A 14,872-nucleotide genomic window follows, 5' to 3' on the forward strand; every position below is an offset into this window, starting at 1 on the left:
TAATAATAAGTAAGTCTTGGCAGTGTACAAGTATTTAGCCCCCCGAATTTAAATCCACATTTGAATATATACGAATGAATTCACATTTTGGTATAAAACATCCATACATCCACCTAGCTTGCCTAGTTCAAGGTTATGGAGCACCAGTCCATCCTATGGCAAAGTTTAAACTTTCTGATCCTTTTTTGGTTAATAACCTTCGCTAATACAAGATCTCATTCACAGCTAAATTAACAAAAAATATCAATTTGTGTTTAACATTCTTTAACCAAATATTCTGAAGTCTTGCTATGTAGTCTGTAGATATGGTTTTATTAGGTGTATTAAGTATTTGCCTATAGAGTAGGGATGCACTGAATTTCTGGCCACTGAAAATATTTGGGTCAAAACAAAAAGCTAAATTTGATATTTAGCCAGACAAGTAAAAATGGCAAGTTTCTTTGGCCTATATGTTTCCTTTGCTGTCCGGCACTAGTCTTGGATGTTGTTTCAAATGTTTCCCAGTCTATAGGTGATTCTAGGCCTTTTGTTAAAAAGGCAATACCAAAATGAAAAATATATAGTAATATGAATTACCATGTCATAGTGTGCTTCTTGAAAAGCATTTCCAAAAAACATTATACATCTAGAAATGAATTAAAAGATCTGCTTGAGTAAGTCAACACAAACTCAAAACAAATCCTTAAGCTGCCTTTCTTCTGGATTCTGTTCGGGAAACCACAACTATGGAGATTTATATTTTCCACCAATTACATCTTTTGTCCAGAACAGTTTGAAGAGTTACATCTTTTGTCCAGAACAGTTTGAAGAATGTTAAGAAGTATAGGTATCTTTTTAGTCTGTTCTGTTGTTATTTGTGTGGATTTTCTTGTAGATCCAGAAATAATGTGAACATTTACTGTGGTACTTGCCAGTTTTCATTACCTCCTTGTTGTGTTTTCTCATCCCCATTCAGACAGCACTGGCACTTGCCATTGCTCAAGAACTAGGAAACAAAGTGCCTTTCTGTCCCATGGTGGGCAGTGAAGTCTACTCCACTGAGATTAAAAAGACTGAGGTCCTGATGGAAAATTTCAGAAGAGCTATTGGTGAGTTGGTACCTTTTTAATTATGGGATGTTTCCAGATTTAAGTGTTTGTGTAGTGCTTCACTTAGGAAAATATTTAAACAGCGTTGCGTTTTTTTTTTGTTTTTTTTTTTGGCATGAAAAGTTTAATTTTTATTAAATCTCAAAAGTATAATAATGGTACAAATTATACTAATGATGAATAAAAATAATAAAATGAACAATAATAATAAAACTAATAACGGTAATAATAATACTGCTAATGGTGCCAAAACAGTATGTAATCTCAAAATGAATCCTTTGTGTGGTAAATCTTAAAGAACAGTGAAAGACCCAAACCAACGTCACAGTCTGGACAATAATAGCTTATAAGTTGGGTTCATTTTTAAAAAATTTTTTTTTTTTTTGGAAGTATATAATCAATCAAATGTCTGCTAATAAGACGCTCTGGATTGATCCATGATGTTCTGGGTCGACTACGTCTCTTTAGTGATCGTGTGGACGGTGGATGTGTGGCAGTGATTTGTTGTACAAGATGGCATGTAAAGTTTGCATGAGATGCAGTTTTGGAATTTTTTTGTTTATATAACACAAGTGCATCCCAAATGCATTGTTCCACCGGATGACGAAATATGTTTTGGTAGTATTTGTTTCGTTTCCCCCACATAACGGAATAGAAAGTAAATTTTTCATCCGCAAGATTTACGCCGCCCATCGTGCCATTGTAGTCGACCACAGCACAAGGCTTCATAACCTGCTTGTTGCCTTTTGCCTATTCAGTTACTATACATAGCTGCATTATGCACAGTGGTAAGAGGCATCTTTCTCGTCCTTCCATTTCAGCACAGGCACTTTACCCTTTTTCCAAGCTACTAGCGCATCTCTTTGTAATTTAGCTCTGCCAGAGTCTTCAGGCATGCCACAACAGTTAGGATGCACTGTTCCACATGCGCAAGTCTTTCTTTGCAGCAATATGTGAAATAGCTCTGGCTATGTATAAAAATTATCCATGGTTACACAGTAACCTTGATCCAGCAGAGCATCTATCAAAGTCGGCACCGATGACGTTTCAACAACGTACTTATTGTATTTCGGATCAAACATTGTTCCTTTCCCTGTGTACACAACCAAATTCCAAATGTATCCCATTATAGATTCACAAAGCTCGTAAAGCTTTATGCTAAATCTTATTCTTTTTGACGCGATGTACTGTATCCATGACAGTCTGCCCTTATAAGCCATCAGACTTTAATCGATGCTGACATTACAGTCTGGAATGTAAACTCTCTGAAATTTTATTACAATTGTCTGGTATTTTTTCCAAATTTTCTTTATTTTGGGTGCTGGATGGGTAAGTCTTCATTGTTGGTTAAGCGCATAATTTCTCCAAAGCACTTTTACAGACAGAGTGATTCATGGTTCTAACGTTTATGCAGGACACGTCTGTACAGTTGTCTGAGTGACACTCGTGACTAACACTTTTAGCACGGTTTTCGCAACCCGAGTAACTGTCGGGTCTAATGCTAAGGAGGTTAATTATAACCTTTTTTTTTGTTTTGTTTTGTTTAGTAATTGTGTTTGAATAAGTTACTTTGAAAGCAGCACAATAAAGACTGTTTTACAAAAGTTCTGATGTAATAGATTAGTGTAAAACTGACATGATTGATTTCACAGTGTGAAAAGGGAGGGCCAAATTTGGACAATTAAAGCTCCAGGGGCCTCATTTATAAAGCTGTACAAGAGGCTTGAAATGTGTGTATGTTAATTGACGCGGGAACATGCTCTATTTATGGCAACTCTGCCCCGTTCATATGTAATGTTTCAGACAAACTGGGAAGTGACAACACCCTTGGTCAAGTATAGAAATGCAGCCAAACCATCTAAATGCCTCCCACTTGTATAATAATAATTCATATCACTTGTAATGTGTGTTGACATGACAAATAAAAGTGCACCTCAAAAACAATAAATGATACACAGACTAATTTAGCTCCCTTTTAAGAAGTCCAGTGCTACATATTTGCATTAAAGAACTTTTTTTTTAGTTTTTCATCAGTTTATCAACTACTTGTCAGTCAATTCCCTGAGAAGTGACAACAAGTCAGGAATATCTCAGCCAAGCTTCACTTCATCATGCCTGTTGTGCTAGAAGCCATTAACTGAGCAGCAAGGCACTACTTCCAGTTTCATATGGTATGGGTGTACATACGTAGTACAGAACATGTTTTTGCAAACATAAAAAAGCAATTTACAGCATTGTCCAGTTCTCATAACATAATCAGAGCAATATAGTGCATTCAAATTGCAATAAGGACACCTAGCGATAACAAAGCTGCTTTTGTTAACCAAAAGCTGTTACATTCCATTAATGCACAAGTCATACAAGATGTGACTGGCAAACATTGTGTCTCAGTTGCCTTGGTCAAATCCTGATTCATTTATTTTAAGGCAAAGTAGCTTTGATACATGGTGGCTGGCTTGTTGGTAAGGTAACTGGCTGACCCTTTGTGTTTCATATGGTTTGTACTACTCATTGTAACAGAAATCTTGTTAAATTTCTCAAGTCATAGTGGCTACCAGCTCAGACGATTATACCTTTCCTGGATTCACAGATCTCAGAGGAGTAGGTGCTATAATGGAGAGGTGCTTGATCTCGCGCACTCAGTTGCCGAGCGGAGCCCGATACTCTTCAAAGCATATGGTGGGGGCTTGATGCTTTAGTAGGGAGCTCCTCTACCAGCCAATAAACGTCTTCAGCATTGTAATTGCATATATGTGAGGTTGATTAGCATGATCCATATATGTATGTTACAAAGCGGCATATTTACAAGGGGAGTGTGATCTTACAGAACTGTACTTTTCTCATTCAACCTTCTTTTCTTTACTTGTATTAACAACAGTTGTAAAATTACCTTTTGAGTCAATATCTGAAAGCGTTGGAATGTCCGGAGGACAAAGGGAGGAAAACAATGTAGGTAGATGTGCCTAATAAATGGGTGCTTCTCAGTGTATTTTATGGCATTGTCTTTCATTATTACATTGACAGTTAATTGCTGATTCTATTTGTAAGCAAGTTTAAAAATATTGACTTGATGTTACAGGCTTTTGCCAAGTGTTACTTACATTATTGCTAAAACAATATTTTGAGCAAGATTCATTAAAGACGCAGTGTGTCTCCAAAATTTGGAAATGTTTTCTTGTCAGTAATCAAACATTAACGGAGACAAAACTATCAATCAAATATGGAGTGTGGCCAGTGGCTGCCCAAACACCTGACACAAACAGGACCTGAACACAAGTACAATAAATAAGAGGATTAGTTTAGGAAATTCTTCCCCAGGAAGCGTTTCCCACAGCACCAACCTAAGTACAGGCACAAAGCACAATGATTAGCACAAAGCAACTCCTTTGTCTTTTATTTCTCTGCTTCCAGTCCTCCCAGCAAGCTTCATCCTCCTTCCTCTTGACTCTGGCTCCTGGAGTTAAGGTAGTCAGCTCTTTTTATGCAGCACCCTGGAGTATTTCCGGTGTCTCTCGATCATGGTCCAGTAGCACTTCCGGGTGAGGTGGGAGCCCAACAAAGTAGGACTCGCCTATCCTCTCAGCACCCCGTGGTGGCAAACTTGGAACCCAGCAGGGCTGAGGCAAAGAATTGTCTCCCATGATGCCCCATGGGAACCTGGAACACCTCTGAAACTCAAGGGGGCTGCTATCTAGCAATCCAGGGGAGACAATAGCCCCAAGCATGCTGTCTCTCCTGGTTGTTCCATGCTGTGGGCATCCCGACTGTCCATCATAGGTGTTTCTCAAAAGTAAAGTCATTTGTGAAATTCTACTTAACAAATAAGTTTAACAGCATTCACAATATGTAAACATAAGTATACTACTTTTTATTTTTGGCAGAAAAATAATCTATCCTGTGAGCCTCACTGAAAATGTATAGTATGTTAAGAAGCAAGCCCTCACATACTATGCAAAGTACACAGTGTTAACAACCAGCACAGTATTTAAAAATCTTCACTTTTTTCCTTTAAAATTTTGTATTTATTTTTAATGGAAATGCTGTATTTAAAGAGAAAATGTGCTACATAACTGAAGTTAACAAACTGCACAAGCAAAAGCAAAGATTTCATCCTAGTGTATTTCCCCCTTACTACTCATGAGCACAGCTGCTGTATGAAGCCCATGTGGTGACACACCATTCATCCTAAGTTATGTATGTTATGATGTTACTATGAAATAAAGCAGTACAGCTCTTGAAGTACATACAGTACATTGTACGTATCTCAGAGCAGTTCAACCTGCAATGCTAATTGATAGTTTTATTTCTGACCTTGATTGTAGATTTCACACACTATTGTATCAGAGGAAAATAATGCATTGAAAGTATATCTCCGATCCAATGAATGTCTTATATTGTAGATACCAGCACTTCCTGTGACAATATACAGACAGACATATTTGCAAATAAAGATGCACTGGATTTTTTTTAAGTCTGAAGTTGTAACCAGAGTTTGTTGGCAAGTCAGATTGTCTGCAGATTGTGCATTGTCCCATCTTAATTCTGGATTGTTCCAAGTGAGATGTGCATATACAGGTATGAGTGGTCTTTCCACTATACCTTAGTTTTCTGTGGAAGACTTTGAATATAGCCAGCTATATTCTTGTCATTCTATGTTGACTGTTTAAAATCCAGAGTATGTCTATGTTTTAGATGTGAAATAAGAGGTGGTTTTCATGAACCTGGGGGACAAAGCCATGCTGATACGTCCTTTACTATAACACAGGAAGGGCCTTTATGGAATAGTAGCCAAAGAAGGCATAAGTGCATCCCATCAATAAAATCTGTGTGCAATAGAATGTAAATTATATTTTATACCAGTATGCAGTTATGCATTTATTTTTTTTGTTGCTGATTTACAAACATCATTTAACTGGACAAATTACATTCACAGCTTTAATAAGACATTTTACCTGTTTCTTTATAATTAAAAGTGTAAGTTTTTAAAAATTGCACTTACTGACTGTCCTCGTGATTCCTGATTTGCAACTGAACTGATTATTTTTCCCACCTCTAGTGTACAATATTCTTTATGTAATTAGTATATACTGTAAAAGGTGCAAAAACCTGCTACCTAATCAACCCCCCAACTTCATTAATTGTGTTGTGTGTAAAACCCAATAAAATGTTAGGACATTTCATTAGGTTCCAGAAACCTATTCAGAAAATTGAATGCGATGCAACTATTTTGTCCTCTGCATTCTGGATAAAAAGTTTTTTTTTTTTGTTTTTTTTTCTCTCCCCTCAACCTTTTTTCACAATACTTCCATACATTGTCCTGTTCTCATATAAAATGAGAAAGTTATAAGTTGTGTGGCTAATCATAAATTATGAACAATCAGAGCATCTCCGAGTTAAAGTGAGCTTGATTTATATGATAGTTTAGCTAAATGTTTTAGTGATTTTTGTTTTTATGGAGGAGGTTCTGTGTGTGTGTTAATGTACATACTGTAACTTGTAGCAACTGCTATATTTTTGTATTCCTCGTGTTCTATTTTATATTCATATTATTTTATAATTTAACATTCCTAGCAGATTTTTATATATTTCATCATCTCATCTTTACTATATATGCAATTTATTTTTTAATACATTTTATTCATTTCTTTCTACTTGTTACTAACTTTCCGTTTCTGGTGAAGCTGTTGGTTGATGGGTGTTTAAAAAGTCCATGCACTTTAGTACGCAGGTAATCCTTTCAGCCTGACTTGCACATAGTGGATGGTTCCCCTTAATTATTAATTCAGAGGACTGAGGAATTTAAGTTGAGTGATCCTTGAAGTGGATGAGTGCCTTGCTCTTTGCTGTCACGCCTGCTGGCTGCATCCTCTGATCGCCCAAATGAAAAAGCCTGAGTGTTTCTGTGAAGTGATGACTTGACCTGTCCACAAGTGGAGAGATGGGACCTCAGTAAAATGAAGTCCTTGTCATCAACAATGCCATCCACTGGCAAAAGTTTGAGCCAGGCCTGTAGCCACCAGCTCTAATCCGTTGCATTCTCAGAACATTGGCATGTGGATAGCTTCAAACAGATCACGGTGCTCTTGAAAGATTGGCGTGTGTGGCTAGAAAGTACTTTTTTTGTCACCCTTTTCAGCCATGTACACCTGCAGGGTAGGTGCTTTTAATTAACTTTTCTTTTTTTAATTTGGCAGAGTTCTTACTGGTAGATGGAAAGGGGGGATGGCAGTAGTATTAAATACTTGTGCTTTGTATGTGATCTCACTCCCCCTCACCACATCCAACCATTACTAATACTAACAAAATCTGACAACATAAAGTAAGGAAAAAAAGTTTGCCAGCCGTTCTGTATGTATTTAGAATTTAAAATTATGAGAGTACTGTATTATTTCAAGATTCATAAAACTAGTCAGGTTTCATTGCCAAATGTTATGTAACTTGTACTTGGATATATCCTAAAATGTTTTTTTTTTTGCGTTTTTTAAGAGAAATATTCATTGGTGTTTTCTTTACAATCTTAAAAATTGTTCTTTAACCAGAACAAAGTAGAAAGCAGTGGGTGTTGACAAATCTTGTTATGCAAGAGCATACAGTGGCATCTGAATATAATGTTTGGTTCTAAACACATAAAAACTTTAAAAGCCATAGTAAATGTAAGTATTGTACCAACAATCAAGCTAGCATGTTTCAAGTAAATGTCTTCTGTTTGTGAATACTGCATGCTTAGACCTCAAACAGGCTGAACCCAGTACTTTGTCTGTGTAGTGGTTCACAATGATTTACAAGTTTTTAAAAAATTATGAAGGAAGAAATATATGATTGATTGATTGATTGATTGAATAAATGTCTCCTCCACACAAATTGTATTGTTTATAAATACTTGGAGAACGGATAATAGTGAGAATTGAGTAACAATGTCTCATCAGATTTTGTTGGATGTCATTAATACTATGATATACCAGTTATTTGAATGACACACAAATCAGTTAGCCAGGAACCAGAAGTTTTAAGATTTTTCTTACTTTAATATGAGATTTTCCCACCAGCATATTAAGTGGCCAGTTGTCTACATATTTTTGCATTATTTACATGCTCAAGTATGGAAAATGTGTTGGTATTTGGTGGGTTGTACATGAGCATTATGAGCAGTTCGTGCCATTTAGAATTTTATATAAACAAATAGATTGGTGGAAATGTGTGCATTTTTTCTTGTGTATTTGTGCTCATGTTGTTACTATGTGGAATTCTGTTTATTTACCTTGCAACCTTTAATTGGAAAAAAACTGATTTGAAAATGGATTGATGGTATTGTACGTGAAACAGGTGGCTGACTCGCTACTCAAATCCAGTAATATGGGAGAGTAAGTAGAGAGGTTACCACAAGGAGTATTTTTGCTGAGTTTAATGCGGCTTTAGTATTTTCGTTTGCTTCAGGACCAGGTAGTGGATCAAAATTTAATGTATTGTTCTTCACTACCCCCTAAAACTCAAGTCCCAGTTTATTTTACTTTTCATTTGTTTGCATAAAAGTGAAGTACATTTCACAGGAAATCATTTGTGGCCTTAACAGTTAGCAATTTAAAGAAATAAAGGAAACTTCCAATTACTGGGTTTTTTTTTTTGTTTTTTTTTACTGTTGTTACAATTTTACAGTTTTATTAGAATTTAAAAAGTGTTAATTTTTTATAGTTCTTTACTATTTAAAGCATTTCATTTTGCAGTCCTGGTGTGTTTCATTATCATGTCTATAATGGATTGTTGGGAGACTAACAATTAGCAGGGAACATCTGTAGATGTTCATGCTGAAGTGTTAAAATATTTAGTAGCATCATCATCAGGTAGCTTGCATCATGTAGCCCTTCATTGCATTATCAGCTAAAGTTTGTAGTTGTATGTTTTCAGGCCATATATAAATGATTTTCTTCTTCTTTCAGCTGCTCCTGTTAGGGGTTGCCACAGCGGATCATCTTCTTCCATATCGTCCTGTCTTCTTTATCTTATTCTGTTACACCCACCACCTGCATATCCTTTGTCACAACATCCATAAACCTCCTCTTAGGCCTTCCTCTTTTCCTCTTGCCTGGCAGCTCTATCTTCAACATCCTTCTGCAAATATACTCAGCATCTCTCCTCTGCACATGTCCAAACCAACATAATCTCGCCTCTCTGACTTTGTCTCCCAACCGTCCAACTTGAGCTGACCCTCTAATGTCCTCATTTCTAATCCTGTCCATCCTCGTCACACCCAGTGCAAATCTTAGCATCTTTAACTCTTCTACCTCCAGCTCTGTCTCCTGCTTTCTGATCAGTGCCACCGTCTCTAACCCATATAGCATAGCTGGTCTCACTACTGATCCTGTAGACTTTCCCTTTCACTCTTGCTGATATCCGTCTGTCACAAGTCACTTCTGACACTCTTCTCCACCCATTCCACCCTGCCTGCACTTTTTCACCTCTCTTCCGCAATCCCCGTTACTCTGAATTGTTAATCCCAAGTATTTAAACTCATCCACATTCACCAACTCTACTCCCTGCATCCTCGCCATTCCTCTGACCTCCCTCTCATTCACACACATGTATTCTGTCTTGTTCTTACTGACCTTCATTCCTCTCCTCTCTAGTGCAAACCTCCAAGTCTAAATTTTAAACTGGTAACTGTTCAACAGCTAGGTAAAAGTGAATGTAAAAATGCATCCCTTCCACTTAAAATATGATCATGTCTTGCCGTTCCTCGTACAGGTCTAAGAATCAAAGAAACTAAAGAAGTGTATGAGGGTGAGGTGACTGAGCTTACACCCTGTGAGACCGAGAACCCAATGGGAGGATATGGTAAAACAATCAGCCATGTCATCATTGGTCTAAAGACAGCCAAGGGAACTAAGCAGCTAAAGGTGAGTGGAGACCCAGAAATATGTCTAGTGTATGTGTTCAACAATATAGTCTCTGGAGACCAGTTGTTCAGCTGTTTGTATTACCTATCTAACCATACCCTTCACTGTTTTTCAGCTTGATCCGAGTATCTATGAAAGCTTACAGAAAGAGAGGGTGGAGGTTGGCGATGTGATTTATATTGAAGCCAACAGTGGAGCAGTCAAGGTGAGTGTTTTGAGAAAGCTTAAAACTCATAGGATGTTTGCAATAGATTGGCTGTGTATCAAGTAAGTTCATCTATCCATCTATTTTCTAAATCTGCTTTATCCTGAGCAGGTTCATGGAGAAGCTAGAGTTACTTTTTATTTAAGTGACCTGCACATCTGCATGTTCTAGAATGTCCTAACCTGTTCTCTTTTGCATTGTGTGCATATATATTTTTTGTACCTTTCAATCATTTAAACATGTTTATCTTTATACCTGTTAGTATTCTTTTAAGTCAGTAGTTCTTTTCCTCTGATGAAAGAGAAGTTATTTTCCCCACTCTGGGTAACCGATGTACTAATAGGAACAGGTGGCTCTGTGCTGATTGCCAATGTATGAGTAGTGCTGAGAAAAAGCCTGGAGTTATCATTGTGAGTTGAGCTCCTTGTTTCTTTTATCCTGTGACACCTGTCATTTTAGGATTTTTGGCAACTAGGCCAAATGTGCACCTGTATATCTTTCAGGAATGGGGGTGGGAGGGTAGGGAGTTGATTGAAGTCTTCTTCCTTTTCCCATTCTCCAATCTTGTCTGCAGCGTCAAGGCAGGTGTGATACCTATGCGACGGAATTCGACCTTGAAGCTGAAGAATATGTGCCCTTGCCGAAGGGTGATGTGCACAAAAAGAAAGAAATCATTCAGGATGTGACTCTTCATGACCTGGATGTAGCCAATGCCAGACCACAGGTAAATACAAGCTCTTTACCCCCAATATGCTTACTTGTGTGTCGGAGACCCGATTAAAGATATCCAGGAGCTGTGAAGGGACATTATACATGCAGACATTGCTGAGTTACCAGTTGAAAGGGCCCCAGAGCTTGTAATGCTTTTTAGATATAAATATTGTTTTTCTTTTTTTAGTATAAATACAGTATTTTTTTAATCAATCTGATGGGTTACATTTTCTAGATGTGCAAAGTGATGCATAATAAGTTTATTTTTATTTTAATCGGCTAAGTTTCAGTAAAATTGTTTTATTTAGACATTTAAGTGAACATCTGGTGGGAGTATAGTGAATTGTCTTATAAAAGAAAGTCGGGTAAAGTGAATGGTTTGTGAAAGCTGCATAATCCAAGTATAAACAGCTTTTTGTAAAACTATATTCAAAATTTGATTGGTTACAAATGATACTGGGGGAAGACTGCATTTTATTGCAAATTTCCATGGTTAATAAGGATATATATATAGAGAGAGAGAGAGAGAGAGTTTAACTGGTTTAAAATTTTTTTTTTTTTTTTTTTTTTTGCCCCATATCTAGTAGCAAATTTTTGCAGCCTATTTAAGTTTCTTAGATAATGCTTGAGGACTAAATTGTGCTCCCTATTCTTCACAGGGTTTTGAGTCATTGCAGTGGCCCCATATTTGTGATTACTGTCCTGCCAAAATATCACTTATTTTGAAAACAAAATAAATCGGCTAAACATGATATACTGTTCCATCAACTGTTAAGCTGCGCATGATGCTGATGAGACACATCCTAATAGCATAATGCTGCCATATACACACTTCACTGTATGTTTAGTATTCCTTGTGGCATTGGTTAGCTCGTCACCAGTTAGACTGGAAAGTTTGTTTCTATGTACTCTTTCCATACAGGTCTATAATACAGTAATCTTGTTATATTTGATTTACTCTTGATCACTATACTGTGTAGAACTTTCAGGCTTATTGGTGGAATACAAGTGCCTTAATTCATAACTTATTTTGACAACAAATTTCAATGCCTGCCCTTTTCTAATTAGTGCCTAGTAAATATGATGCAATTGCTTCAGGTTCTTGATTATTGAGCTAAAAATTCTATGACAATGATCGGCTATTTTGATATAGTTTTATTTACTTTTCCTAGTGTGTACATATTTTTCGCTTTTATCCCTGACTGATTTTAGAATGCACTTTAATCTTAATTTTTCATTTACTTCCTTAAGATTCACAAATTATCCCGTAAGTCTTAAAGTGGAGTTTTACTTTAGATTAAGTTAGTTTATTGTCATGTGTACATAGTACAATGAATTTCCTACTTCCATGGCGTCCTCATACTAGAGAGTGTAATACAGTACAAGCAGCCATAGAAAAAATACTGTATGTGTAAGAATGTGTATTTGTCACTGTTATTAGCTATTGAATAACTTTATGACTTATGGAAAACCAGTCCTTGCGCCTACTGGTACAAGTACCAATGGTCTTGTAGAATTTGCCAGAACAGGGGATGGAGAAAAGTGACTGACCAATGCAAACTGTTCTGAAAATGTTTTTTTACTTTGTCATTATTGGTTATTGAGGGTAGATTGAGGGGGGAAAAATAGCAAATGTATTCAATTAAAAATAAAAAAAAAATCCATCACAAAGTCTGCAATAAGTGAAGGTAACTGAATACTTCATGAATCCACTGTATATACACTTATGCACTTATCTTAGTCAGTTGCTGTTGAGTTGACAGGAGGGTAAAAACTTTCTATGAATCTAGTGGTATGAGCATTAAAAGTTCTATACCATTTCGGCAAAACCAAAAAACGGGGGAAACTATGCAGTATGGCTGAGAATTTTAGTAATTCTGCTTGTTTTTCTCATGCAGCATGTATTTTATATGACCTGTACAGAGTTCAGCTGTCTGTCAATTGCTGTATATGCTGTGGCATATTCACCACATTGTGTAGCACTTTGCAGGACTGTGCTGAGCAAGTGCTGTACAGTCTATATTCTCTACCATACACCCGTAGCCTTTGGTGAGCAGAGGTGGTGACTTGCTGGTTTTCTGCACATGTCTAAGGCAGTAAATGATTAGATTAGATTATTTTTATTTATAAAAGCACATTTAAAACAGAGGTTGCGCCAAAGTGCTGTACAAAAAAGCATTAAAATAAACACAATACAAACAATCATGCAAAAGCAGATTAATAAAACTACCAATTATAACATCCACCACAATCTCATTATACACAGTGAAAGATGGAAGAGTTGGCACCCTTGGTTTCTCTAATTCTCTTTTTTTTTTTTTTTGTACATTAATCTACTGATATTAACAATTGTTTTGTCCCTGTATGTGTCTAATTACACATAGCATACAATGGTGCTTCCAATGCTAACTATTAGTCATCACTGTTAGTTTTGCAGAGTTTAATTTTTGTAATTATTTTTAATATTTAGAGTATTAATGTTCAAGCAATCATTAATTTACAGATAATTCTACAGTTGGCAGATCCTGCTATTACTGCATTGACTGAGCATCACATTCTGATTGTCCAAGCTGTAGTTACAATCCAGTTAAAGCTGGCAGAGCCAGACTCTGTAGAAATGGCAATTTGTCAAGTCCACCATTTACTTTAACAGTAACGTTTTTTTCTATTAGCTGTAACAGACCGTCTTAGTATTTTCTTCTCATAGCTCCAATAAAAATGTCGATAGATAAAAATTATGCAAATAAATAATCAAAGCTGAGAGAGAGATCATACTTGCTAGACTTTATTGCTAAATTTATAAGCTTATCTATGGCCTGTTATTTCAAAAGGCAACATAAGCAAAGATATTAAGTGGGAATGTGATTTAAAAAAAAAAAAAAAATGAAACCAGGATCAATCTGAAAAAATTGGAAACTGTCGTGAATGCCTCTAAATGTGCAGCTAGTCTATGGCTAATATAAATATTAAAAATTGCACTGGTGTAACCCTAGCTTCAATATTGTTACCAAGATCTTAATGAACATTAAGTCAAGTGAAGTACTGATACAATTGCTTTTATTAGAATGAAAAGAATGATGCTACATTTTCAACATTTAAATGTGTGAGAATAATTTGGTTGTATTTAATAATTTATAGCAAACAAGGAAAAATTAAACACTATTTTAATATATTGTGAGCTGGGGGGCTGATCGCACCCCTTCAGGTTAAAAAAAAAAAACGCTGAAAGACTACCTTCACATTGCTTCCTTGCTTGATGGGCTTACTTGTGGGTGATCTATCGCGCGATCCATGCGGTACTTCGCAGACTTAAAAGTCCGAACAGCTCCTGTCAATTTTTGATTGTTTGCCTTTCTCTCTCTCTGACCTTCCCTGCTCCTGACGCACACTCCTTTAAAGAGGAAGGTATGTTTGCATTCTTTTAATTGTGAAGACGGAACTGTCATCTACGTCTTGTCAAGGAGCACGTTTAAACTTTTGAAAAAGAGACATGTTTGTTTGCAGTGTTTGAGTAAAGTTCCTGTCTCTACAATCTCCTGTGTTTCTGTGCAAATCTGTGACCCAAGCGTGACAATATACTAAAATGAATAATTGTATATATTTAACCCACAATTTCTACAAACTATTTTACAAATTGAAATTTAAATTAAAAAAACAAAAGCTGCAGCCCAATTGTAATTATTCATGACTAAAACAAATATCTAGCTAAACTAAGCTTTCACGTGTTTAAAGCGGGTTCTATTTAATAAATAATATTATTTCATCTCTATCACAGATCAGTCGATTTGTTCTCTTATCTATAACTATTCAAGCTGCACTAAAAAGCCATTCACTGACCACAATTTTACACAGTGCAGACAGAAGCTTTCATAATGAAGTAGCCAAGGAAGAGATTTGGACTGTAATCCTTGGCCAGTAGTAGAGAGCACTTTCCAGTCTCCGGATGTTTCTGGGTCCATATGTACTTAGTGGAATGA

The 14,872-nt window shown here is 36.3% G+C and overlaps 1 protein-coding gene across 1 annotated transcript in view; it reads left to right on the forward strand.

Moving 5' to 3' along the window:
- The window catches only part of ruvbl1 (RuvB-like AAA ATPase 1), a 38,684-nt gene that overhangs the window by 2,355 nt on the left and 21,457 nt on the right, over positions 1-14,872 (forward strand). Inside the window, exons 3-6 of the mRNA XM_028824533.2 lie at positions 956-1,088; positions 9,828-9,979; positions 10,095-10,184; positions 10,759-10,908. Coding sequence (XP_028680366.1) covers positions 956-1,088; positions 9,828-9,979; positions 10,095-10,184; positions 10,759-10,908 — 525 coding nt within the window. The remainder of the gene's footprint in view (positions 1-955; positions 1,089-9,827; positions 9,980-10,094; positions 10,185-10,758; positions 10,909-14,872) is intronic.

Source organism: Erpetoichthys calabaricus, chromosome 18, assembly GCF_900747795.2.
Source record: "Erpetoichthys calabaricus chromosome 18, fErpCal1.3, whole genome shotgun sequence".
NCBI lineage: Eukaryota > Metazoa > Chordata > Cladistia > Polypteriformes > Polypteridae > Erpetoichthys > Erpetoichthys calabaricus.